Source organism: Xiphophorus maculatus, chromosome 3 (assembly GCF_002775205.1).
Source record: "Xiphophorus maculatus strain JP 163 A chromosome 3, X_maculatus-5.0-male, whole genome shotgun sequence".
NCBI lineage: Eukaryota > Metazoa > Chordata > Actinopteri > Cyprinodontiformes > Poeciliidae > Xiphophorus > Xiphophorus maculatus.
The window spans coordinates 33291006-33316247 of record NC_036445.1 but is presented as its reverse complement, the minus strand read 5'-3'; the positions used below and the strand labels follow the sequence as shown (position 1 = coordinate 33316247).

Here is a 25242-nt window from a genome sequence, read left to right as displayed (position 1 = left end):
CTGGACAGTAAACATAGGAGTACATCTCAATAACAGCATCCACACATACTCTTTTTCACAGTCTCCTCTTTTTGAGTTTCAATATGATGTTCTGTATTGCTTACCAATCTCACAACAAATTGAACAGTGGCGGAACAATGTAAATATATTTTTATCAGATAGGTTTTGTTGTCTTTCATTTTACATAATGGGTTAATAGAAGATAATTAATATTTTATCCATGAAATTACCTGTTAAAATTTCATCACAGTCTGACACATCTTGACAGATACCTAGTTTTTATTTCTTTATTTACACTATTCAAGCAAACTTGAGCCATTAACAAAGCACATTCTTTTTTGAAAGCAAATTGAGTTACAGAGGGAAAACAGCGCCAACTAGAGTTCCAAAAAGCAATAGTAGGGTGCAGCCAGAAACATAAAAACATGGTTTTCCAAAGGCAAATGAAAATCAAACTAAGTGACATTTTTGCTGAGCTGTTGACCATAAATGTTCAATTTTCAATTTAATAATTTTGTATCTTATAGCAAAAACCATATAGGCATTTCTTTTTGTTTTTACATCACTGGGTTTTGATAAGAAACATTAAAAACCTTAACCTGGTCATACAAATACCTGGTCTTGCCCTATGAACAGAGTCCAAAGGATTTTTTAGCAGTAGACCATATCTCATATTTAATTGGGGTTATTGCAAATAAAGTGAGCTGTTCAACAGTTTCTACTTGCAACTGTGATCACTGCAGGATCTTTCTGTCAGGCTGATGTTTCATATGTTGAGCATTGTATGTAAATGAAACTACATAAAGTAGGCTAAGTGGATCAGTTGTATGCATTACTTATTAGTAATGTTTTGTAATTGACTATGTCTTACATTTTTTGTTTCAGCTAATTGAAGCACAGACAAAAAAAATCACAACAATGAAAAGCAAATGTGATTGCCCTCATGTCAAAAAAGTATTGACAAAAATAATATAGGGTTCTTTACCATACAAAAAGACATTTTTGGCTACTTTGAAAGTGTTAAGCACTGAATGGTTAAATATTAACCACATAACTGTATCAAACTGCAAACCCTGGATCCTGACAACACAAATCAACAGTGTTCTGAGACATTTCATCCAAACAGTACAGATGTGAGGGTGGTCACTCTGTTGAGGGCCTCAGTCATTGATCAGAGCCAGGATCATGCTGCAAATACATGGAGGAAAAAATAGTACTGTGTAATTTACTAACATAATATTGAATGACATTATCTAAAGAATTAGATGTCTATAAACAGCATGTGATGGTTTTGTTACCTGTATAAATAAATGAAGAAGCAGAGCAGGTGGTATCCTAATTTAATCATGGCCTCCTTCATGTACGATTTAAGCAGACCCCTGTTGTGGATCTCAGTTGGGTCAAACACACCCATGTTTCCCATAGGAATCTTCACATATCTATGGGAACAGAAGAGGAGTCAAACAGAAGCTTGCAACATGTACTGAAATACAGTATTCATGTCTCCATCTCAGATCAGATGTGTGGCATATGGTCTTTATGGTTTAGCAAACTTCATCCTACTTGCCTAACAACAGCTGCATCTCAATAAATTCTGACATCAAATGTGTCCTCTCTCACTCGTGTCCTTCTTCACGGTCACTGAGTGTGTGAGGATGACCTGATTTGATTCTTGACAGATTTACACGAGCCATATTCCTTTTATTTGTTGTTAATAAACTAAACTGAACTCCAGGGGATGTTCAGGGCCTTACAGATTTGTTATATCCATTCCCTGACTGATACCTTCCAACAGCTTTTTCTCTGATTTATCTTGGAGTGTTCTTTCCTCTTCTGAAATCCAGTGAATGGACCTTCCAGAACCAGCTGTCTTGTACTACAATCACTGGAGACACACTCACTGCACTCAGCTCATCTCCATCCCACTCATTGCGAGATTACCAGTTGGTTGGACCTATGCTGGATTAGGTCATTTACTTTGAAGGGGCAAATATTTGTACTTCTTGAGGAAACGAAGATCCTTCAAGGTTTGCAGCCAAGACGCTGCAGATCTTGTTGTTGAGTGTGTCATCTCTTCTGCCTTCATCTGTTGGGGCAGCATCATCAGAACCAAGGACCTAAAAAGGCTCAACAGTCTGATAAAGAAGGCTGGTTCTGCTCTGGTTCTGTTCTGGGGATGACTGTGGAACCTCTGGAGATGATGAGGCAAAGAGAAAGAGTCTTCATAAAATCAAGAAGGTTATGGACAACCCTGACCATCCTCTTCATGAGACTGTCTTGGGAAAAGTGTCTTCAGTCAGAGGCTTCTTCAGATTAAGTCTGGTGTTGCTGGCATCATGAAAGAATCCTTGAATCTTTTGACTGTAGGCATGTTTTGCTGTCTTGATGGTGTGCTTTAGGTTGGCCCTCGCTGATCTAAGTGTGACTTCTTCAGTGTAATTTTATGATAACTTTTTCATTTTATGTGCTAAAATGAGGAATGCTGAGGGTCTTGTAAAGTTATAGCTGGTATTGGTTTTACGAATAAGGAAATACTTAATCTTTTAACACAAAAGAATCAAATTATCAGCCTCAAGACTTTGAAATGATTTCGCTGTTGTTTGTGTTCAGTAAAAACACCAGACCAAATATATAAATTAACATTTCTTATAATATTACCCTGTAGTGAATTTCTTTGCTTTTATATTGTGATATATCAACTACAAATGTTTACACTCAAACAGTTAGCCATTCACTAGCTTAAAAACATGGCTTACCTGTAGATGTTCCAGGCTGCTACAGGCAAGTTGAGCAGGAAAATGAACCAGTGCATGGAAACCAGCATGAGCATCATAGAGAGACACTGACCAACCATCTCTGGAATTACCCACTGGAAACAATAACATCTTTATTGTCTGTTTTTATTGTACAAAAACAGACAAATTTCAGGACATATAACTAATTGTAAACATATATATTTAAAATGGAACATAAACACAAGGAAAAATAATGCCTTTATATTGGAAATCAAGAACACAGAGATGATACTTACTTTGTTCAGCTTGGAGCAGCATGCTCGGGCATTAATGTAGTCACATTCTAGATCAGATAGCGTGATAATCTTGAAATTAATGTCAAGGTGTTACATATTACAACGGCTGGTTTTTTTAAAGTATTTTCTATATCGTTCTGTCATCTGACACATCTGTTATTTCTTGATTATTATTGTGGTACAATCTGTCAATTATCATAGAGAAAATTATACATGAGAGAGAAGTGTTCCTATCTTTGGATTAATCTGTGGACTATTGATGATGCTCTTTGAAGCACTGTCCCCTCAGAGTTTTATTTCTACTAAAGGCTCATATTTGAGGATTTCAATTGATATTATATACTTACTCAGCATTTAATTCAATGTCCAGATTTTTCCATTCTTGTTAAAATCATGGTCAGGACACACAAGTGAAGTTTAGACCAACAGAAAATTAAGTGTTTGAAGGTCAGAAGAAATTTTCCAAGTAAACCGTAGTTTCATGTTTATATTGAACCCGAAATTTGGGATTTAACTTGACCAGGGTTGGATCGAGGAAGAATATCTTGTTTTCTTTTTTAAACAGTAAAAGTGTTTTATTCTACAGGACTGAACAGGACACTGATAATAAAGGAGCTATTGCAGGTCAGTTAACCGTCACGCATTCGAACACCTAAAAAGTCAACACTAATCAAAGATAATTTGAAAAATGTTATCAACAAGATTTCTTGAAATGTATCAATTGATTATTATGGTGCTGCAATTTTTCTAGGTTCCAATGCTAAGTAAGAGACAATAATTCCTCCACAATTCCAGTTGCAACAAATAAAGTGGACTAAAGGAAGAAGAAACCGCTTTATTCGGTTATGAAATTCTGCAAAAGTTAATATTTACAATTTCCGGGATAAACCATTTTTAGTCGTTTTCACGAGTCTATTACTGCTGTCTAGCAGCAGCAACCCGCGACACGCCACTTGCTTCCGTGTCCCCACGAAGTTCCGAGGAGTCATGATCTTTTAGCTGTATGAAATGCTTCATTATCCAGGGCTAACTAAGTGACTAAAGGTGTAGCCTACACAGATTGTGTAGAAAAACAAATACAGGAGCTCCGATTAGCTTTTAGCTGAGAAGACTACTTCAAGCAATTATTTTAAACATTCACGAGAAACATATACAATGAAAGGATACAAAGTAAACCGAAAGAAAAATCAGTGCACAACAGTCTACAAGCGATAGGATAAACACAGTCGCCTCCATTGTAGCGCAATCTTCAGAGTTTTCTTCCTGTTTCCGGCTTAGGCCGGAATCGACGTAACCTTCTTCTTCTTCTATAGCGTTTTCAGGCAGTTTACATACTTTGTGTATTACCGCCATCAACTTGGACGGAGATATAATTCAGAAATTCATTTTTTCCTATATATCTTCAAATCTTAAAATAACTATTTTATATACATACTTATACAGTCACACAAACACACACACAAATACATACTAAATCCTCTCAGCTAATTTTGTATCTTTTAAATATTTAATGAGTGCTTGAATTATATCATGTGATTGATGCTTTTGATTTACTAATCCATACTTCAACCCCTATAACTTCTATTTCTTCATTTATCGTAAGCCTTCTTCTTCTTTCTGATTTTTAATGGCTGGTGACATCTAATGTTTAAGCTGTATTATCGCCATCTACTATGCTGTTGACAAATCCAATTAGATACAAAGGCTAGCACAAAGTACTAAAATAATGGGGAAAAAAATAAAATATATATATATTTAGTCCTGTTTCCTACAAAATGTAATAACTGATTTATTTATTTTATTATGTTTAACTAATATCTTATTCAATTTTAATGTATCTATGTCATATTTCCTAATTTCTTGTTTTAGCTTTTCTCTACTTACTCTTTATTTTTCACAATGAATTATTACATGTTCTATTGTTTCCAGATCTACACCACACTCACAACTACCTGTTGGATGTTCACCTATCAAATGTAAAGTTTTATTTAATCCTATATGTCCGAGCCGTAATCTTGTCATTACTTCTTGTTCCTTTTGATTTCCTCCAATTTTTTCCTATTTTTCCTACTTTTTTTTGCATATGAAATAAATGATGACCTTTAGTTCTCCTCTTCCACAGTTGTTGCCATTCAGATTTATTTTTGCTTCCATAATTGTAGCTTGTTTTAAAGACAGCAATCTGTCATTGCATGGCAGATCATTATTTGAGCTTATGTGATTCTTAATATAATTTCATAAGTTTCACATATCAGCTCCATACGACTTTCCATTTTTTTCTATTTAAAATGGACATTAATGATGACAATCTGAACATATAAGAAGAACTCTTTCAATCTTATTTTGTTCTACCCACTGTAAGGCCATCAGTATTGCTAACATTTCCACTATATACAGAGCTAAATGGTCAGTTCTTCTTTGCTTCATAAATACATCTAATTCAGGAATAGCATAAGCAAATCCTGTTTTACCCGAAACTAAATCTTTTGAACCATCTGTATATATAACTGAAAATGAAAATTTACAAAATCTACCCAGTTATTATCTTTATTAATCTATATTTCTTTATGGAGGGTGTGACGGACCAAGTTAAAAACAGGAGGAGTCACAGGACATATTAGAAAAATAGGGTTTTTTATTTTAACCCAAAGATTATAAATAACAAAAGATAAACTGAGCTCATAAAAGAGGTAATAGAAACAAAACTGAACTCAGGCAAAAAATGTAAACAAACTGGCTGCACAAACAAACATAACTGACCTAACAAAGAAATGACACACAGGGGTTTATATACTGGCTGATCAGACCAATTAAGACACAATAGGGGTAACTAAACAGAATACAATTACAAATAACACAAAACTAGCTAAACTAAAGACCCAAAACTGAAAATCAAAAATATTAAACTTTAAATACTAATATTTACTTAACCACAAAACTTATCTAAACAAAGAAACTACAATTTCCCCCTGCCAGCAGGAACTAGTGGTGCAGTCCAATCAGCATTTAAGCCTGCTGAGCTCTGGCCCCCATCCTTTTGTTTGGCAAACTCCAAGGCAGGTAAGTACCGGCGGGAAAACCAACAGAATTCATCTAAAGCAAACAAAATTAACTTGAAGTTGATATAAATACATATGCTAACTAAATTTTTTTTAACTAAATGGGTGCGCTAACAAATAGAACAAATGCATTCAAATCAACTAATAAATGTTTTTATTGAAACTAAAGTGTTGTTGTGTTTATATGAAAAAATAAACTGTGCATAAAAAAAGAGTTACCGACATCAGAGTGTGGCCATGGATTTAGCCATCACAGAGGGTTAGGGAAAAAGAAAGTTGATTTATGCATTGCATGTTTATGTCTGTTAAGGTTGAGATAGAACTGAACATGAAAACGGCCTTTAGACCATTCAGACAACCACCACAACAGAGACACAATTAAAACTGTACGTATTACTGACGTATTACCCCGCGATAATAACTCAGAAATAGCCCAAATTAGGATGTATTTGTATTCCTTTCCTACGTATGGAAAGTTTCTGTTTATATCATAGGTTTTTGGTGCCTTTCTATCCTAAAGAAAATATATAAAACTTCAGATATTTCACAAAAAGATATTAACATTCATGGAAAAACCTCGCATAACCTTATATTGAAGCAGAAAGTTTTAATACGTTTAATACGAAAGTTTTTACGGCTTTCTTACTCTAAGCCGTAAGAAAGGCTTACAGTATTCAATTATGCCACTAATGCCACTGATTAGTTAACTAATTATGAACTAATCAGTACAGTATTGAGGGAATGCAAAAGTATTGCGAGGAAACGCAAAAGAATTTTTTTTCCCATTTTCTCTCGAGGGCTCCGTAGTATTGAGGAGAAAAAGAAGATTTGTCGTTTTTAAAAAAAAATAGTGGGATCGTTATGAGAACTTGAGGTATAGCTATTAGGATCCAATAGATGGCAGTAGTGCAACAATAATAGATGCCAGCTCCCGTTAAAATCTATAGAAGAAGAAGTACAAGTACTCCAATGTGGAAGGTGGCGGTACAGCACCTGAAGTTGTTTGCCAACCGACTTAAGAATAGAAGAAGAAGAAGAACAAGAAGGAAAAAGCAAAAGTAGCAATTCTGATGGATAATATTGTATCGTCAGATTCATCTTAAAACATCTGTAGATCAGGAACCTCGCCTGGATCAGTGCACACGTGAGTCTGCTTCAGGTGGATTCAGCACTGTACTAAGAAAAGCAGCGGGAAAAGTTTCACATTGTTACCGATTAACAGGTTTTGACATCCGATAGCGTCGGCTACTGGCAGTTACCGTCACGGCTACTGTAGATTTAAACTCTTCACCTTAAATTCAAAAAGGCCTTCCCAAATTTTTCTACCCACGATCACGTGTCTGGTGCGTTTTCACTGTTTAGTGAAAACATTAGAGAGCGCTCCACTGCATGTTTGTGCACGTAAACTTCGCCTTGACTGCTGCCGCGTTTTTAATTGATACGTCAATATAGCTGCCATCTTGTAACGGGCTGGTGATCTTGCTTCCTAATACATGGGGTGAGTTGCTACAAACGTCAGGCATATGAATCTTAAAATAGGAAATAACACGACAGATTTCAAGGGATGTACAGTGGTGTTCGTAGCAATGTTTCACCAAGAAGGTCCTGGGTTCGATTCCCGGCCCGGGGAGTTGCATGGAGTTTGCATGTTCTCCGGCGTCCCTCCACAGTCCAAAAACATGACTGTTAGGTTGATTGTTTTTTCCAAATTCTCCTTAGGTGTGAGAGTGTGTGTGAATGGTTGTTTGTCCCGTCTGTTTCTGTGTTGCCCTGCGATGTACTAAGAAAATGGATGGATGGATGGATGGATGGACGACAGATTTTATATTGAATAAAAATTGTTCCCAGTTATCCCTAGTTTTTTGGGGATTCATGTAAGTTTATTACTCTGTGGTATGGTTTTATTCCTATTTTACAGAAATGATTAGAATGCACAGTATTCCAGTCAGTATTGTTGGTGTTGTACATTCTGATAAACACATTTTATCATTCATTTGAAGTTTTTATTAAAGTGGGAAAGAAACGTCTGTTAACATCATATCAGGAAAAACTGGCAAGATGAGGTGGACGAATACAAACTGCATGGCATTGTGTTAATAGAAGACAGTTTCTTTCTCAATCTAGACATGATCAATGACTTGTACATAGTTGGCTATTCTATGCAAAACGGCATGAATTTTTCCATGAAGCATTTTACTGTTACTTATTGACCAAAGTTTGACTTGAGGCAAACATTTTATGGAGAAGACTGTTTTGACGGTGAGTTTCCTCAGAAGGCTGTTTCACAAAACCAGGATAATGGTTAAGCTGGGATCTTCTGGATATCTGAGCCTCGACTCAGTTTCACAAAAGAGGTAACATATAAATCACCATGGAGATTTATTCAGTGAAGCTAGCCTGCACCCAGTGTATGATATCCAGGCAATTGCAGTATCACAGACATTGCTATTGCTATGGGGACTGAAAATCAACATATTTTGCAGCATTACTGCAAATTCTATTTATTTTCTACTTTCTTGTAGTAGTTAATCATCTTACTGATTAACTTTGTGACATATTTTAGAATGAGCTTTGTTGTTGACTACATTTTATCATGATGTGGCAGTAAATCTAAACACACTAATTGGTTCACCTTTCCAAAGGTTTGGACTAGATATTCTGCTTCTGTGTTTGCAGACTCTAGCTATGCTGACTTGTGAAATCTGTGGTGAGGAGATATTGTTGGAGGAAGACATGAAGACACATCTCTTTCTTTGCCACCTAGAAAATGATCTGCACTGTCCCCTCCGTACTCTGTCAGGAGTTGATAATGCTGGGCTCTATTTCCACATTAAATCTGCACATTCTGGAGAGCAGCAAATAATCCAAGACCCAACTCGCCACCCATGTGGTTCAGCTTTATCTGACAGGACAAAAGCAAGTAGAAGTGAAGCCAAGGAGTCCCAAACCTGTCAATCCCTAAGAGCTGTTGATCAAGCAGGACGGCTTACATCTAACTTTGCCTCTGCTGTTAACACAGAGCATCAGTATTCATCACCTGGAGACTATGCAAACTCCACTGCAGCCTCAAAAACACAGGTTGCTGAAATCTCAGACCAAAATAATGTGAATGTCCTGAAAGATGAACTTCACCAAACCCAGCCTTTATCAGCAGGTAACTATAATTTTTATGATTATTTTTTAAATTCCACTTTTGTATAAAATTGAATAGTTGCTTTATTTGTATTATAGAGAAGCTATTCTCCTGCCCCATGTGTCCACTGGTCTTCAGTTGCGACTTCCTCCTGCAGGAACATGTTGAGCTGCATCTTTTGGGACAGCACTCAGGTAATTGTTCTACATCTCAGATTTCCCTGTTGCTGCCATGTATTGAAAATAATATTCAGCTTTGCATCTGAGAAGTTCTCTCTGTGGCATCGGCATCAACCAGCTGTCTCTCTCAATGTCCCAAAAACAGTCTATATTTTTTTTTTTTTTACAAACACACACTTTCCCTTTTTCCCAGCCAACCTTAATAGAATCAGAATTGCTGATTCTAATAATGTCAAATTAAAAAAATAGCAGCAAACACAGAACAAACTGGGATGTTAAGAATTGTTGTTGCGCAACACCCCCCCCCCCCCTCCTTTCTCTACTCTCTCACTCTCTGCTTCCTCTTCTGAGAGGGGAGATGTGCTACCAGCTCTCCTTCTAACGGGTTAATTGAGTTTTCTAAATCTGCTGGGATTTACCCTGTCCAGAACTGAAGTAAACTCTGTTTAAGCTGGTTTCGAGAAACGATTCACCTGATTTTTAACGGCCTACATCCAGGTGTCCCACCCTTCTTCCCCCTGTGAATTAGCCAGACTGAGCAGCCTACAGCCAACTAGTTTCACAGAGCACACCTGTTAACGGTCGCTCGTTCTCTATTTTACAACTTGCATTTGTTATTGAACCAGGTAGGTTTTAGTGACTCGGGCGAGTCCCAAGGATGTTGTTTTACGTTTGGGCTACCAGCAACCTATAAAACATTTTCCACTTCTTCCTCTCCAGAATCAAACATCACAGCTATTTTACAACCATCAAAGAACTTTAAGGTGACTCATTAACTGAATGTCCACAACATCTTTTAGATTTTCTTTATGCTAAATATTTTATTAGTAAGGCAGTTTTGCAAGGGTCAGTACAGCTTAATTCAGTAGCAGAAATAATCAAATAAGTAAAATCAATCATCTAGTCTATCTTTCCCTACTGCTGATACTGAGAACTAAAAAAGGGAACCTTTGAGAGAGACGGACGGAATTTGGTGTTTCGAACCCCAGACCTGGCTTGATGATGAAGAAGGTGCTGCTGCAGGAGGAGGAAGATGTTGATCGACGAAGGCAGGGATCTCTGTAGGTCTGATGAGCTTCTTCTCCGCATGGATGGTGAGGTCACACAGGACTTGGTGCTGGCAGGAAAAAAGGCACCAGTTCTTCTTCTTTGTCTTTGCCTTTGTCTTCATCTTTGTCTTTGGGGTCTGAACCCAGCCGATGAGAGAAGTGCGATTCGAAGCCACAGGTTGTGGGCCTGACCGGTTGGTCCCCATGAGCAGGACAGTCTTCGCCTCCGTGGCCCCAGCTCTTCTTCAGCTGCAGAGTTCTTTGTCCATCTCGATCTTGGCTCGAAGCTGCCCGGAGGATCCAACGAACGGTTCCTCTTTTGCACCCACCTTTTATAGGGTTTATCCACCTTTTGGTGCGTTTTCATTGGCTGTCTGCTTAGACAGATGATCTCATATCCATCACTGTCTTACAGACATTATGTCCTGATGTCTGTGCTAATGTCTCAGGGTTGCTCAACCTCCTATGTCCCTTGCCTTTCACCTTTTCTCCAAATAAGGCGTTGATCATCTCTGCTCTCCTGTTAGTTCCCCTTTTTCCCTTCCTTTCACCTTTCACCTACTCTCTACCTCCAACATATCAGTGATGTTTAATTGCAGTTACACCTTTTACACCATTTCAAGTTCAATGTCAAAATCACATTTATATCACATTTATTTTCTTTAGCTTCTCTGATTTAGCATTCATTTATAATTTTATAACCATAACTTATATCACATTTATTTTCTTCAGCTTCTCTGATTTATCATTCATTTATGATTTTATAACCATAACTTATTAATTATACTTATTATAATCCTAATGTGAGTTATTACAGATGTTTTTCTGAAAAGAAACCAAGAATAATACATGATTCTAATTATTTGATGCCAAAGTTACAGTTACTTGTTTTTCTTGTAACTGTTCCCACAAATGTACGTGTAAGTATTATTACAAGTAAACCAATATTAATATAAGTATTTTACTTTGAATCTTATCAAATTACTCAAAATGTTTTAGATTTCATTCTTTAAAACTTTCATGATTTAAAATAAGGAATAGTCTCAGCTATTTTTTATAAATCTGCAGGCTGGAAACTTACTTCCTCTTTTTCCAGGAAACCTGCTTTTCCTGTTTAATGACTCTCTCTGACTGACTATGATTTCTTATGATTAGATAGAGAAAAGTAGAATTAAAGCAAAGTTTGCATGAGACAAAAACAACACACACAACCAGATTTATTTTATTGACACTTAAGTCTACTGTTGGGCCTTGATGTCACTTGAGTGATTCATTTTAAAGATAACTTTATTTATTATTACTGTTAAACTAAAATCTCCAGCATGGGGAAGTGGGATGAGCTCGGATTTTCTTGACAGAATAAATAAGTAAATAAATAAATATCAGGTTTTAGCTTGATTAGATTGATGATGTGTTGCTTCATCAATCATTTCCTTGATGAAGTGACTTTCCACACTTATTGAAATGTTTGCTACTTCAGTTCAGACCGAAGGGTTACCATGGCGGCTTGGACGGATGCAGCAGCTTTCAGCTCTCTTGGCAACCGGAAATGTTGCCCATGTTGATGGGCTGATTTGCTATAAATTTGCTGAAAATTTGACAACTTAATTTAGATACTTAATTAATTAATTCAATCATTTTCTTTATTTATTTAACTACTCACTTGTTGGTTTTCCATGGCGGTGCACACGGATGCAACTGCTCTCACCTCTCTTAACAAACGGACAAGTGGTTTTGCTGGAGGTGCAAAACCACTCCACAATTATTGATGTCGTGTTGATAGGTGAGTGACTTCCACCGGATTTGTTAGGACCACTGGGATCTGCATGGACTATGGTCGGACGCTGAAAGAAGCGCCGGAGTTGTAAACGTTAACAACGTTAATAGAAACAAGGAGGCCAGGGAATTCTGGAGGCCAGGCTGAGTGGAAAAACTCATAGCCCTTCATCTTTATAGACGTAAAAGTGTTTATAGTCGCAGTTTTTCAGTATTTTTTTTTCTGTATACTCTGGAAGCTAAGCAATTAGATTTTGTTGCAAAATTCACTGTCGTTTCTTTGTGCAACGACAATAAAGTAAATGCATTTAGTTACCCACCTCTGGTTAGCATATTTTTTGCAGTACATGGATCAGCATATACAGTCATAACCCAACACAAACAAACACAGCTCTATTGAATGGGATATTTTATTACACAAGTTACTTAGGAGGTGAATTCCTCTGCTAATCCAACATAATTGAATTAAATCATATTTTCAAATGTATTTATCTCATCGGTGCTCTTCTGAAACCAGCCTTTGAGAAAACACTACAGCCGTACGTATAGGTTTTGGTGCATAGATCATCAATTAGTTTTTGTCAACGTGACTCAGACTGGACAGTGGATGGATAATTTCTTCCATTTAAACTATTGAAGGTAATACTTAACCCAGTCAACCATGTACAGAGGTAGAAACTTTACTGTATGATGATGGTTTTTATTTTTCCTCTCTTTTCTCATCAGTTGAGCTAAAACTATAAAACTATTGTATTAACTGGGACATGTTTGATTTGTTTTATTTCTGCCTGTTTTTTTAGGACAGAGGTCATTCCAGTGCCCAATGTGCTCAGCTGTCTACAGCAACAGCTTCTGTCTGCAGGAACATGTAGAACTACACTTTGACCATGAACTGTCCAGGGACCAATCAGGTGAGGAGTGTGTATACTCATTGAGTTCAATTCAAAAATATTTAATTGATCCCAAAAGGAAGTTAAATGTTGTAACTCAGATGAATTCAGATTCTTCACAGAGTTATTGAAGATTGTGATGACAGGAAATGTGAGATGAGTCTCTAAATGGCAGAAATCGGTCCTTTCTTAGTTGAATTAAATGATATCAATTTGTCAGTTATACTGTTAGTTGGTTTATCTGGGAACAATAAGAGCCTGAAACATAATGCCTGGCTTGGAGGTATCTAAAAAAATGAGATGTGGGGAGATTGAATTTGGAAGACAGCTGTGCAAAACAGACACATTTTTGCCCGTTTTGAACCAAATATTAAAAGTGGCATCTACCGTCAAGGAAGGAAAAAAAACATTGGATAGTATTGCATTGGAAAGGCTCATATTTCAAAGAAAAAAGTATTTCCTAAATTGTGAGTAAATTCTGAACTGGAATAGTGATTGTCCAGTTCATGGAAAAAGGTACAGATGCTCCGACTACTGAAGATAGAAAATGAGTCACAAACCTGTTTCTCCATTTCAACCCAAATAGGGCCTCTTTTATCAAAGTAATAATATGTCCTGTCAGGTTCAAACACCTATTGAGACAGATTTAACAAACACAAGAAAGACAAGAGAGTTAGATTCTTTTGTACTCACGAGGAGAACAGCTAGAGATATGTTTTCAGTCACACATCTCTTCCGTTCTGAAAACATATGTGTCCGTTCTCCCTTTTTATTGCTGTTAGGATCCCTGTTACAGAGAGCATCTCAAAGGGGTGGGGAAACACTTCAGTCACTTGATTGCAACGCAAATGCTAGTCACTAACAAAACACATGGTATCTACACACTAGGTTATTCTGTTCCAGACACAGGATAACACAGAGCAAGTTGTACGTCTTCACAGCGATGGTTTTATAGCTATCTAACAGGTCAAGGATGCAGAGGTTTCTGCTGAGCAATAACCATATTGAAAACAGTTTCTCTGCTCTTCCTCAGAGAGGCCTTCTGAGAAAGGAATCAAAGTAATTCAACAACACAGAAACATTCTTTATGCTAAGATGAAACAAATAAAAGCATTTAAGACAAGAACATTATAAAGGCGCATGAACCAACAAATATTTGATAATAATATACAATTTACCTAACAGTCCAGAATGACAGACATCACAAATTAGTTGCCCGATGATAGTGCCTATAATTTGGAAGGGCCACTCCACCATCTTGTTTTGATTTCTGAAGATGGTCTTTTCACAAGCGTGGCTTCTTTCCATTCCAAACGTGTTAATATAATAGAATCAAGTTTTTTAAAATAGGCATTTGAAAGAAACACGGGGAGGAAATGGAACAAGTGTGAAACTTTGGAACACTGCATGTGTGAAACATGAGTGGTAAACAGAAAAAAATTAAAATAAAAAAAAAGTGTGTAACTCAGGTTACTTGTAAATGTGTGGTCAAATGCCTACGCAAATATTAAGAAATTCCAAACACAAAATAAAAGTACACGGACACAATTACAATTTCTACAAACATAAAATTTCTACACACACAGATTTGGATTTTTTTAACTAAATATGATAATTACAAATTCAAACCTCCTATGCCTACAAATATTAAATAAGTATGCACAAGTCACCTGATACACACAGAGAAAACTGTGGATTTTTGAGACTAATTTTATGCTTCCAGAGAGCCTCATATTCGTGCATAAGTGGTGTGTTTGAATGCTGGTGGAAAGCTGGGTCATCTGATTTTTGTTCGGAGTCTATTATCCTCTGAACGTACTTGTGCCAAAGTGGCAAAGGCGTTATTTCGTTGAAATCTGGAATACCTCAGCACTTCTTTTCAATACTCCAAAATGATTTATAGACATACAGATTTTTCTATATAGAAAAATCCCATTTCTAAGTCCAGTTGTTTGGCCACACTGTTCTTTTTATTTTTGACAACAAAAGATATTCCCTGGACCTGTAGGTATGCCTCAAGCACCTCCCATACAGTTGAAATAGAAACTTCAGAGGCCACACTGACATCCAGGAACAGGTAGATTTGGTATGACAAAAATTTTATTAAGTTTTCATCAGATAGTAAAAGAATTAAACTTCCAGTGCCTCCTGGGAGCCATCGCTTCAGGTATGTGAGGTTTAAGCACCAGTCAGATATTACTATGGTACGATATTCACATGATTGGGCATCTGCAATAAGTTTATTGTCTATTAAAAAAAATAATCAATTCTACTGTTACTTTGGTGAGCATAAGAAAAAAAGGAATATTGTCTATAGTTTGGGTGTAAAACAGCCAAATACCTGAATACCATATTCTGCAAGAAAAGACTGTAAATAGGACACTGATTTAGAAGTGGTATAACCTAGTCTCACTGACAATCGAACCAGTCCAAGGTCAGATTGGAATCCCCACCCATAATGAGCTGATGCGAGTTTAAACAAGGAATTGGAGGTCGTCAAAAAAAGAATTGAGAAGAATTGGGGTTGTCAAAATTTAGAGCATTTACATTAGCTAATTTGACATTGTTGTTATATAGTTTACCTTTTACTATAAATAAAAAAACACCCATTGGAATCTAATACTGAAGAAGACGGTGTAAAGGGTCCATTTTTGCCCTGAAAGGCCGAGTGGAAAAGCTGCCTCACCCACCCACATTTGAAGCGCAGATATTCTGGGTTTTTAAGATGAGTTTCCAAACTTTTAAGATGTGAGAGCTTTCCTCCTTTTTACAGGATGGTTCAGATTTTTAACATTCCAAGTAGGCCTGTCACGATAGCAAATTTCCTGAACGATTAATTGTCTCAAAAATTATTGCGATAAACGATAATATTGTTTGAAGACTTTTTTACACTGATTTAATGGAAATGATGTAATAATGTATGCGATTTCCTGCCAAAGATAGATACACTTTATTTTCAAAAGAATATTTATCACTTGAACTGATAAATAAAATAAACAAAACAACCAAAAACAAAAATAAAATGGATTCTCAGTCTCCATTAACAAAAAACTCACTTGAAAAAAAACTAAACACCATAAAGCCAGAGTGGAAATAAATACTGCATTCAATGAAAACAGTGCAGATTATGAAGTCTGTGTATTATATTGCCCTTCAGTAATAATTAAATTTAAATAGAGAAAATGGGCACATCGACTACCTGATGCAATAGTTCACACTACAAGGTTTTTTGCTCCTATTTTTCCCCTTACAACAATCTTAGAATGTTGGTCTTTCTAAGATTGTGTGGTGTGTTACGGTAGATCTTCGTTGCCGCTACGATCCAAATTAGGGGTTTTCCCCACTGGGCGCTTTAACGCAGCCTGTTGAATGTGACAGGTAGCCAATCAGAAAGCAAGGATTCTCCTAGTGTTTTCTGAGGGGAAATTACAGATGGGAATCCCAAACAGCTGACACGGACTTCGGAGATAATATGTGGAAACAGCATTAATGTTTATTCAACATGCAAAGAATATAGAAATGACAAGGGGAGGAGTTGGAGTGAAATTACTATCGCAGTTGATAAACCCGGTAACTTTTCAGCTGTTCTTCGTTAACGTGACGTAAATACTGTAGGTTCTAATGATTTTCATTCAGTCAGGACTGACACTAGCAACATGCATTGCAGGTAGATTGATTAGTGCCTGGTTTTAAAATGTGTTAACTGGACTTGTAACCATTATTTTGTGGCCATTGTTGGACACCACACGGCAGGAACGGACCGGTGGAACCGTTATACCTAGGATTTCTGTCGGCTAATGTGTGGTCTGTCAGGTTTTGAAAATGGGCCGACAGCTTTAAGATCGTGTAGTGTGCGCTGGGCTTTACTCTAAGGAAATGAGGAAGGGGGGAGTCTATGGAGAGCACCGGAGTTGAGCCTTTTTTCATTCATTGTCATTAACAGAAAGAGAAAAGGGCCGGATGAGACGATAATGCCGATAATTAAAATGACGTCGATAGTTTTAATTTATCGTGCGATTAATTGATTTATCGTTTATCGCTACAGGCCTAATTCCAAGTAACAAAACCAAAATTAGTTGTCATATTCACTTCATCAACACAATTGGGGACCAATACAGTCAACTATTAAACATAAGACAAAATACAAAACCCTGGACAACCATGTCAAGAACTACAGCCTCTGCACATGGTGCTTTACCAGCTTTACCAACTGAGAACTCCCAGCAACCCATATTGTGGTGATGACATGCTGAAGGTGGAATGTCGGAAAGAGCAGGAGCTGTGTAAAGTCATATTTCTTTTAAGTTATGTTTTATATACCATATACAGCATTTTTATAACAACTGAAGGTAACATAGTTACTTGCTTGCTCTATAAAATGGCACTATGATCCACCTTTTAAAACATAAACCACACCAACACGCCTTTCTAGAAACTGAAAGTGAGTTAGTGCTGTACATTCTGGGATTCAGTTTTTAAAGCAGTTTCTTTGTTCTCTGTTTGTAATTCTGTCCTTCATGGCTTTAGTCATCAATAACAAATGATGACTGAAGGGATTCAGTTCTGCTGTCAGTGCTGGATTACACCTTTGGATGTGCAGAACATTGTGGGTTAGCACATTTCAGCACAGAGGCCTCTCAAGAATGTGCTCACATAGATTTACTCCTCACTCAGCTGACAGGTGACTGTGCTGTCTAATTAGCAACACAGTCTCTGAGATTATGCACCACATGATTTATTTAGGTCCAATTCATACTGGTGTCTTGGTACCAGGTACTTCACTGAGAAAATTTAGAAAAGGATGGACTTCTTTATATGAGAGGGACACAGGAAACATCCTGAAAGGACACTGGCATTGTAAGGCTGCTGAAATGACAGTAATAACTATCTGGATTTACTGTATTAGCAATCCAGCATATTTTTAAGATGTATGTGTAAAAACAAAAGTTAAATGTGTTGCTGCAGGAAGTCCTCACTCCGATCTAATGCTGGCAAAAGAGCTTCAACACAAAGAGGAGCTAAAGAGAAAGCAGGAGCAGGCCCAGCTGGAGAGACAGGAGTTCAAGAAGCTGCAGGTTGGATTCCCCATGCATGTTCTATCTTGACTGATAGGTCTGAATATGTCAAACTAATATATTAAAAACATGATCCAACTCAGTTACACACCCTTTGGATTATGAGTCCTATGCCTATTTCTAAAAACTGCACAGTGTTTTCTGTTATATTCTTGTACACTATATTATTAGGCCCGAGCAGCAAAGCGCTGCGAAGGCCTATTGTATCTGCCCCCCTCTTTGGGCGCCTTTTTGGGGGCTTTATCATATTCAAAAACTCACCAAACTTGGCGGAAGCATATAGGCGGTTTAAAAATTTCGTATTTTAAGGTCGTCGCAAAAATCGCAAAAAAAATGGCTCAACGGCGCCACCTAGCAATTTTCAGAAGACACAATGGTATGAACGTACTTCATCGTAGAGACGTGAAATTTGGTACACTTGTAGAGCTCCCCAAAACACTCAGAACTTACATTTAATGTTATAAGGCAACTATCACAGGAAGCCGGCCATTTTGGATTGAAGGTCCAATTTTGTCCCAGATTTTGACGTTTACAGCCTTCGTATTTGATCGAACTCCTCCTAGGGATTTCGATTGATCGGCTTCAAACTCGGTCAGTCTGATCATAAGGCATGTCCGATTCAAAGTTATCAAAACGGTGTGTGTTTGAGCATGCTGAAGGGGGTTTACCAGGGATCAAAGTTCACCTACTCGCCATGAAACACGAAACTGTTATATATCCTACACAGAAACACACAGACCCACTAATCTTTCAGTTATTGATCATCATCGGGTGTCCTACAATACCCAATGGTCAAATGATGACAGCACTTAGGCCACGACCCCTGAGAACAGGAAGTGTCATGTTTTACTGTGAACGGTCGGTATCTTACCCCTTTGACCTAATCAACATGAAACTGTGTCCGGACACAGAAGACATGTTGGTGTGTTGTGGATTCCAGCCCTGACCAGCTGCGATGAAGCAGGTGGCGTTACAGGTCACTTCGGCGTGGCGAAGTGACCTGTAACGCCGTTGGTATACGTTTGCCTCTAGATTCCACATATTTTGACCAAGCTGCACCAAACTTGGCATGACTGATCCTGGTGTGATGCCTGACAATCCTATATTGTCATATTATGACATGATCTAAGCCCCGCCCCCTCAGAACAGGAAGTGCTGTTTTTTTCCTTGGAAAGTTTCATCTATGGCTCTCTTGACCTACTCAAGGTGATTCTGTGTTGGATGACAGATAGGAAGTTGGCCTCACTTGCTTTAAAGTGCCAAGAGTTTTCAATGGCGGCAACGCTGTTGGTATACGTTTGCCTCTAGATCCCACATTTTTTGACCAAGCTGCACCAAAATTGGCCTGAGTGTTCCTGGTGGGATGCCTGACAATCCTATATTGTCATATTATGACATGATCTAAGCCCCGCCCCCTCAGAACAGGAAGTGCTGTTTTTTTCCTTGGAAAGTTTCATCTATGGCTCTCTTGACCTACTCAAGGTAATTCTGTGTTGGATGACAGATAGTAAGTTGGTCTCATTTGCTTTAAAGTGCCAAGACTTTTCAATGGCGGTGTGGCGAAGTGAAATGTAACGCCGTTGCCATACGTTTGCTTTTAGATTCCACATGTTTTGACCAACCTGCACCAAACTTTGCATGACTGATACTGGTGGGATGCCTGACAATCCTATATTGTCATATTATGACATCATATAAGCCCCGCCCCCTCAGAACAGGAAGTGCTGTTTTTTTCTTTGGAAATCAATCAATCAATCAATCAAATTTTATTTGTATAGCACATTTCAGCAGCAAGACATTTCAAAGTGCTTTACATCATTACAAACACAGAATCACAAAGCAATATAGAATCAATCATTAAGTCAAGTTACATCAATAAATTTGTAATTGATTACATTTCAAATACAATTCTAAACAGGTGGGTTTTCAGTTGAGATTTAAAGGAAGTCAGTGTTTCAGCTGTTTTGCAGTTTTCTGGAAGTTTGTTACAAATTTGTGGTGCATAGATGCTGAAAGCTGCTTCTCCTCGTTTGGTTCTGGTTCTGGGGATGCAGAGCAGACCAGAACCGGAAGACCTGAGAGGTCTGGAAGGTTGATACAATAAAAGCAGATCTTTAATGTATTGTGGTGCTAAGCCATTCAGTGATTTATAAACTAACAACAGTATTTTAAAGTCTATTCTTTGAGCTACAGGGAGCCAGTGGAGGGACTTTAAAGCTGGTGTTATGTGCTCTATCTTCCTGGTTTTAGTGAGAACGCCAGCAGCAGCATTCTGGATCAGCTGCAGCTGTTTGATTGATTTGTTAGACAGACCTGTGAAGACGCTGTTGCAATAATCAATACGACTGAAGATGAACGCATGGATGAGTTTCTCTAGATCTGGCTGAGACATTAGTCCTTTAATCCTGGAAATGTTCTTCAGGTGATAGAAGGCCGACTTTGTAACTGTCTTTATGTGGCTCTGGAGGTTCAGGTCAGAGTCCATCACTACTCCCAGGTTTCGGGCCTGATCGCTGGTTTTCAGTTGTAATAACTGAAGCTGTGCATTGACTCTAGATCGTTCCTCTTTAGGTCCAAAAATAATAACTTCAGTTTTGTTTCTGTTCAGCTGGAGAAAGTTTTGGCACATCCACACATTTATCCAAAGTTCCATCTATGGCTCTCTTGACCTAATCAAGATGATTCTGATGATGAGCTCCGTCAATGCTTGCTGCTGGCTGAACCGTGTGGGCGTGGCCAAATGGCGAATATCAGTCCCTCGCCATATTCATACGTTTGGCTCTAAATCATAGATCATCCGATTGGCATCAAACTGGATATGTATGACCTTTGTTCACCTCTAAAGAGCCCAGCGGCTTTGAAATGTAATTTGACTCTACTGCGCCCCCTAAGTTAATACATCGGCTGTATCTCCTCGATGCATCGACCGATCTGCACCAGATTTTCTGACAGTCATCAGTGAGCGCTGCCGAACGCATTCATGTGTATCGCCTCGTGGACGGGCGGGAAAAATGTGTGACAGCTTCTGCGGTGGCTCGCGGGCGGTGGTGCTGGAAACTGCGCCAGAGCTTCTGCAGTGGTTGGAACCCCCGCGGTGGCCAATAGGCCGGAGCGGCGCTTGGCTGTGAGGGCTGCACGAGGCTGCTCGCAGCTTTAATTATTGCTATTATTGTTCATCTTTTTTGTGTATAAATTTTTAACTCTAAAATTTTTTTGTTAACCTTTAAATGTGTTGCTGCTGTTGCACCTGAATTTCTTTGTAGCACAATAAAGACTGTTTCTATTCTATCTAATAGAAGGTAATATTCTGTAGTTAGACTGACGTTGATGTTTTCTAAATTACAACATGTATAAATTATATTAATTGTTTTAGCTTTGGACAAATGTAAGAAGCAGCTGATGGGTACCAGCGGATGAAGCGGGATGTGGCTTGGGTGGTTGCTGAGGCAAAAACTCGGGCATGGGAGGAGTTTGTAGAGGCCATGGAGAAAGACTTCGATACGACTTCGAGGCGATTCTGGTCCACCATCCAGCGTCTCAGGAGGGGGAAGCAGTGCAGCACTAACACTGTTCATAGTGGGGATGGTGTGCTGCTGACCTCAACTCAGGACATTGTGGGCCGGTGGGCAGAATACTTCGAAGACCTCCTCAATCCCACCAACTTGTCTTCCATTGAGGAAGCTGAGCCTGGGGACTCTGGGTTGGGCTCTCCAATCTCTGGGGAAGAGGTCGCCGAGGTGGTTAAAAATTCCTCAGTGGCAGGGCCCTGGGGGTGGATGGGATTCGCCCGGAGTTCCTTAAAGCTCTGGATGTTGCAGGGTTGTGTTGGCTGACGCGACTCTGCAATATTGTTTGGACATCGGGGGCAGTTCCCCTGGATTGGCAGACTGGGGTGGTGATTCGCCTGTTCAAAAAGGGGGACCGGAGGGTGTGCTCCAATTACAGGGGGGTCACACTCTTAAGCCTCCCTGGCAAGGTCTATTCAGGGGTCCTGGAGAAGAGGGTCCGTTGGATAGTCGAACCTCGGATTCAGGAAGAGCAGTGTGGTTTTTGTCCTGGTCGTGGAACTCTGGACCAGCTCTACACCCTCAGCAGAGTCCTGGAGGGTGCATGGGAGTTTGCCCAACCAGTCTACATGTGTTTTGTGGACTTGGAAAAGAAGCCTCAAATTTGCCTCCAAATTTGAGGCTTCATCAGGTTGTGATCTGCAGCTTTCACTGGACCGGTTCGCAGCCGAATGTGAAGCGGCCGGGATGAGAATCAGTGCCTCCAAATTTGAGGCCATGGTCTTGAGCCGGAACAGGGTAGGGTGGCTTTCCCCTGTTGGGGTGGGGAGTGTCCTGTCGCAAGTGGAGGAGTTCCAGTATCTCGGGATCTTGTTCTAGAATGAGGGAAAAAGGGAGCGGGAGATCGACAGGTGGATTGGCGCAGCGTCTGCAGTGAAGCGGCGCTGTACCGGTCCGTCGTGGTGAAGAGAGAGCTGAGTCAAAAAGCGAAGCTCTCGATTTACCGGTCAATCTACGTTCCCAATCTCATCTATGATCATGAGCTTTGGTTCATGACCGAAAGAATGAGATCGCAGATACAAGCGGCCAAAATGGCTTTTCTCCGTAGGGTGCCTGGGCTCTCCCTTAGAGATAGGGTGAGAAGCTCAGTCATCCGGGAGGGACTCAGAGTAGAGCTGCTGCTCCTTCACATCAAGAGGAGCCAGTTGAGGTGGCTCAGGCATCTGGTCAGGATGCCTCCTGGACGCCTCCCTGGTGAGGTGTTCCGGGCACCTCATTGTGTGGGCCTCCTCAGATGTCCCACCAGGAGGAGGCCCCGGGGAAGACCCAGGAAACGCTGGAGGGACTATGTCTCTCGGCTGGCCTGGGAATACCTCGGGATTCCCCCGGAAGAGCTGGAACAAGTGGCCCTGGGAGAGGGAAGTCTGGGCCTCCCTTCTGAAGCTGCTACCCCCGCGACCCGACCCCAGATAAGTGGAAGAAGATGGATGGATGGATGTTTTAGCTTTAGACAAATGTATGTCTAAAGCTATAACAGGCATTCAGTCGTTATCATTTTTAAGTGTTCTACCTGATGTCACGCAGGTTTCATGTGAACATCCACTACCTAATGCTTTCCCAGACAGCAAACTGTGAGTGAATTAATGTTGAAATATGGTTATGTAGAAATATTGAATCCATACCATACTATACCAACTTTATTTATAAAGCACTTTAAAACAACCACAGCTGATACAAAGTGCTGTACATCAAAACACAACATAACAATAAAAAGCATAAAATAAAAACTTACAGTTTAAAAACAAAAACATACAATTTAAAACTAGATCCCGCTAGAGTTGAAAGCCAAATAAAATAGATGGGTTTTAAGACGAGCTTTAAAAGTGGACAGTGAAGGGGCCTCCCTGACCTGCAAAGGCAAGTTGTTCCATAATTTGGGGCCCATGACAGAGAAAGCCCTGTCCCCTCTGAGCTTCCTTCTTGATCTCGGTACCTCCAAAAGCAGCTGATCTGCGGACCTAAGAGACCGATAAGGTATGTATGGGTGAAGAAGCTCAGAGAGGTAAGCCGGGGCAAGATTATGTAGTGATTTAAAAACAAACATAAGAATTTTAAAATGAATCCTAAAATATACCGGCAGCCAGTGAAGTGAGGCCAGGACAGGGGTCACGTGTTCCCTCTTTCGAGTTCCTGTCAGCAGTCATGCAGCAGCATTCTGTACTAGCTGCAGACGTGAGAGCAGCGACTGACTAACTCCCAGATAAAGTGCGTTACAGTAATCCAATCAAGTTGAAATAAAAGCACGGATCACTGTTTCAAAATGCTGCCTGGAAAGAAAAGATTTCACTGACGCCAATCGCCTTAAATGATAAAAGCTGAACTTAACCACGGCTCTGATTTGGCTATCCAATTTAAAATCACTGTCCACCTTAAAACCAAGATCTGTAATAACAGGTTTAAAATAGACCTCCAAGGGTCCCAGGTCAACAGAGGAGGACTCACAGGAGCCACTGGGTCCAAACACCATCACCTCTGTTTTGTTTTCATTAAAATTTAAAAGGTTCAAGGCCAACCAAGCTTTAATATCACCTAGACATGCCAGGAGATGTTTGATAGAATGTACATCCTTTTGCTTCAGGGGCAAATAAATCTGACAATCATCAGCGTAACAATGAAACGAAATCCCATGTTTTCTGAGGACAGAACCCAGAGGCAGTAAATAAAGAGAGAAAAGCAGTGGGCCCAGAATGGAGCCCTGTGGGACGCCATAAGGCATTGAAGCAGCAGATGATTCAGAGTCACCAATCTTGACCGAGATTGTTCTTTCCTCCAGGTAAGACCTGAACCATTTAAGAACAGTGCCACCAATACCTACAACATGGTGTAATCGCGATATTAAAATGTCGTGGTCTACTGTATCAAAAGCAGCAGTTAGGTCAAGTAAAATCAGAACAACATGGTTACCAGAATCACATGCAAGAAGGATGTCATTAAAAACTCTTATTAAAGCAGATTCTGTGCTATGAAGAGTTTTAAAACCTGACTGGAAAACCTCCAGAATGCCATTGTAATCTAAAAACTGTTTCAGCTGACAGTACACAAGTTTTTCTAAAACCTTAGAAAGAAAAGGCAGCTTCGAAATAGGCCGATAATTAGCCAGAACAGTTTGATCAAGGCCAGGTTTTTTAAGCAGTGGTTGCACTACTGCATGTTTAAAACTAGCAGGGACCACACCTGATGACAGACTGCTATTTATAATTGCAAGAACAGGCTGCCCTATGCTAGGTAAGATATCTTTAAAAAATCGTGGAGGGACAGGATCACGAGGGGAACCTGATGGCTTAATATGGCCAACCGCGTCCTCTAAAAGTGAGACAGTCACAGGCACAAACTGATCGAAAGCAGCCGAGCGAGGGACCAAAACAGAGGGGTCAGAGTCAGGAGCTGTGATAAGAGCCCTGGTACTACCAACCTTTTCAATAAAAAAATGCAGAAAATCATCACACACATCAGGAGACGCTTCCAAACAGGCATTCTGTGGAAT

At 39.3% G+C, this 25242-nt stretch overlaps 2 protein-coding genes across 7 annotated transcripts in view; one reads left to right on the top strand and one right to left on the bottom strand.

The window, feature by feature from the left end:
• Positions 1–261: 261 nt before the first annotated feature.
• cnih4 (cornichon family AMPA receptor auxiliary protein 4) lies at positions 262–4299 on the bottom strand. Of its 2 annotated transcripts, XM_005816123.2 has the most exons (5): positions 4199–4299; positions 3032–3100; positions 2757–2869; positions 1299–1439; positions 262–1188 (listed from the first exon to the last, which is right to left on the bottom strand). In XM_005816123.2, exons 1-5 carry the CDS (start codon positions 4265–4267, stop codon positions 1161–1163), a joined length of 420 nt encoding a protein of 139 aa, XP_005816180.1. In that variant the 5' UTR covers positions 4268–4299; the 3' UTR covers positions 262–1160. The 2 variants fall into 2 exon arrangements, with proteins under 2 accessions (XP_005816180.1, XP_023186022.1); XM_023330254.1 differs by lacking the exon at positions 4199–4299 and having other exon boundaries at positions 2757–2894.
• Positions 4300–7071: 2772 nt separating this feature from the next.
• The window catches only part of zufsp (zinc finger with UFM1 specific peptidase domain), a 30619-nt gene continuing 12448 nt past the window's right edge, over positions 7072–25242 (top strand). Inside the window, exons 1-5 of one of the 5 annotated variants that reach the window (XM_023330574.1) lie at positions 7072–7234; positions 8767–9244; positions 9322–9417; positions 13028–13138; positions 18083–18192. In XM_023330574.1, coding sequence (XP_023186342.1) covers positions 8776–9244; positions 9322–9417; positions 13028–13138; positions 18083–18192 — 786 coding nt within the window. In that variant the 5' untranslated portion in view covers positions 7072–7234; positions 8767–8775. Of the gene's footprint in view, positions 7589–7859; positions 9245–9321; positions 9418–13027; positions 13139–18082; positions 18193–25242 lie in introns of those variants that run through there. The other 4 variants (XM_023330575.1, XM_023330576.1, XM_023330578.1 and 1 more) reach the window with 4 other exon arrangements.

What these genes read in the sequence shown, in the direction of transcription:
- cnih4 (XM_005816123.2), bottom strand. Translation starts at nt 4,267, where the DNA reads ATGGAGGCGACTGTGTTTATCCTATCGCTTGTAGACTGTTGTGCACTG. An exon ending in TTTTTCTTTCGGTTTACTTT is followed by an intron (nt 3,101 to 4,198) that starts GTATCCTTTCAT and finishes ATTAATTTCAAG; the next exon opens with ATTATCACGCTATCTGATCT. An exon ending in GCAGCCTGGAACATCTACAG is followed by an intron (nt 1,440 to 2,756) that starts GTAAGCCATGTT and finishes CTGTTCCCATAG; the next exon opens with ATATGTGAAGATTCCTATGG.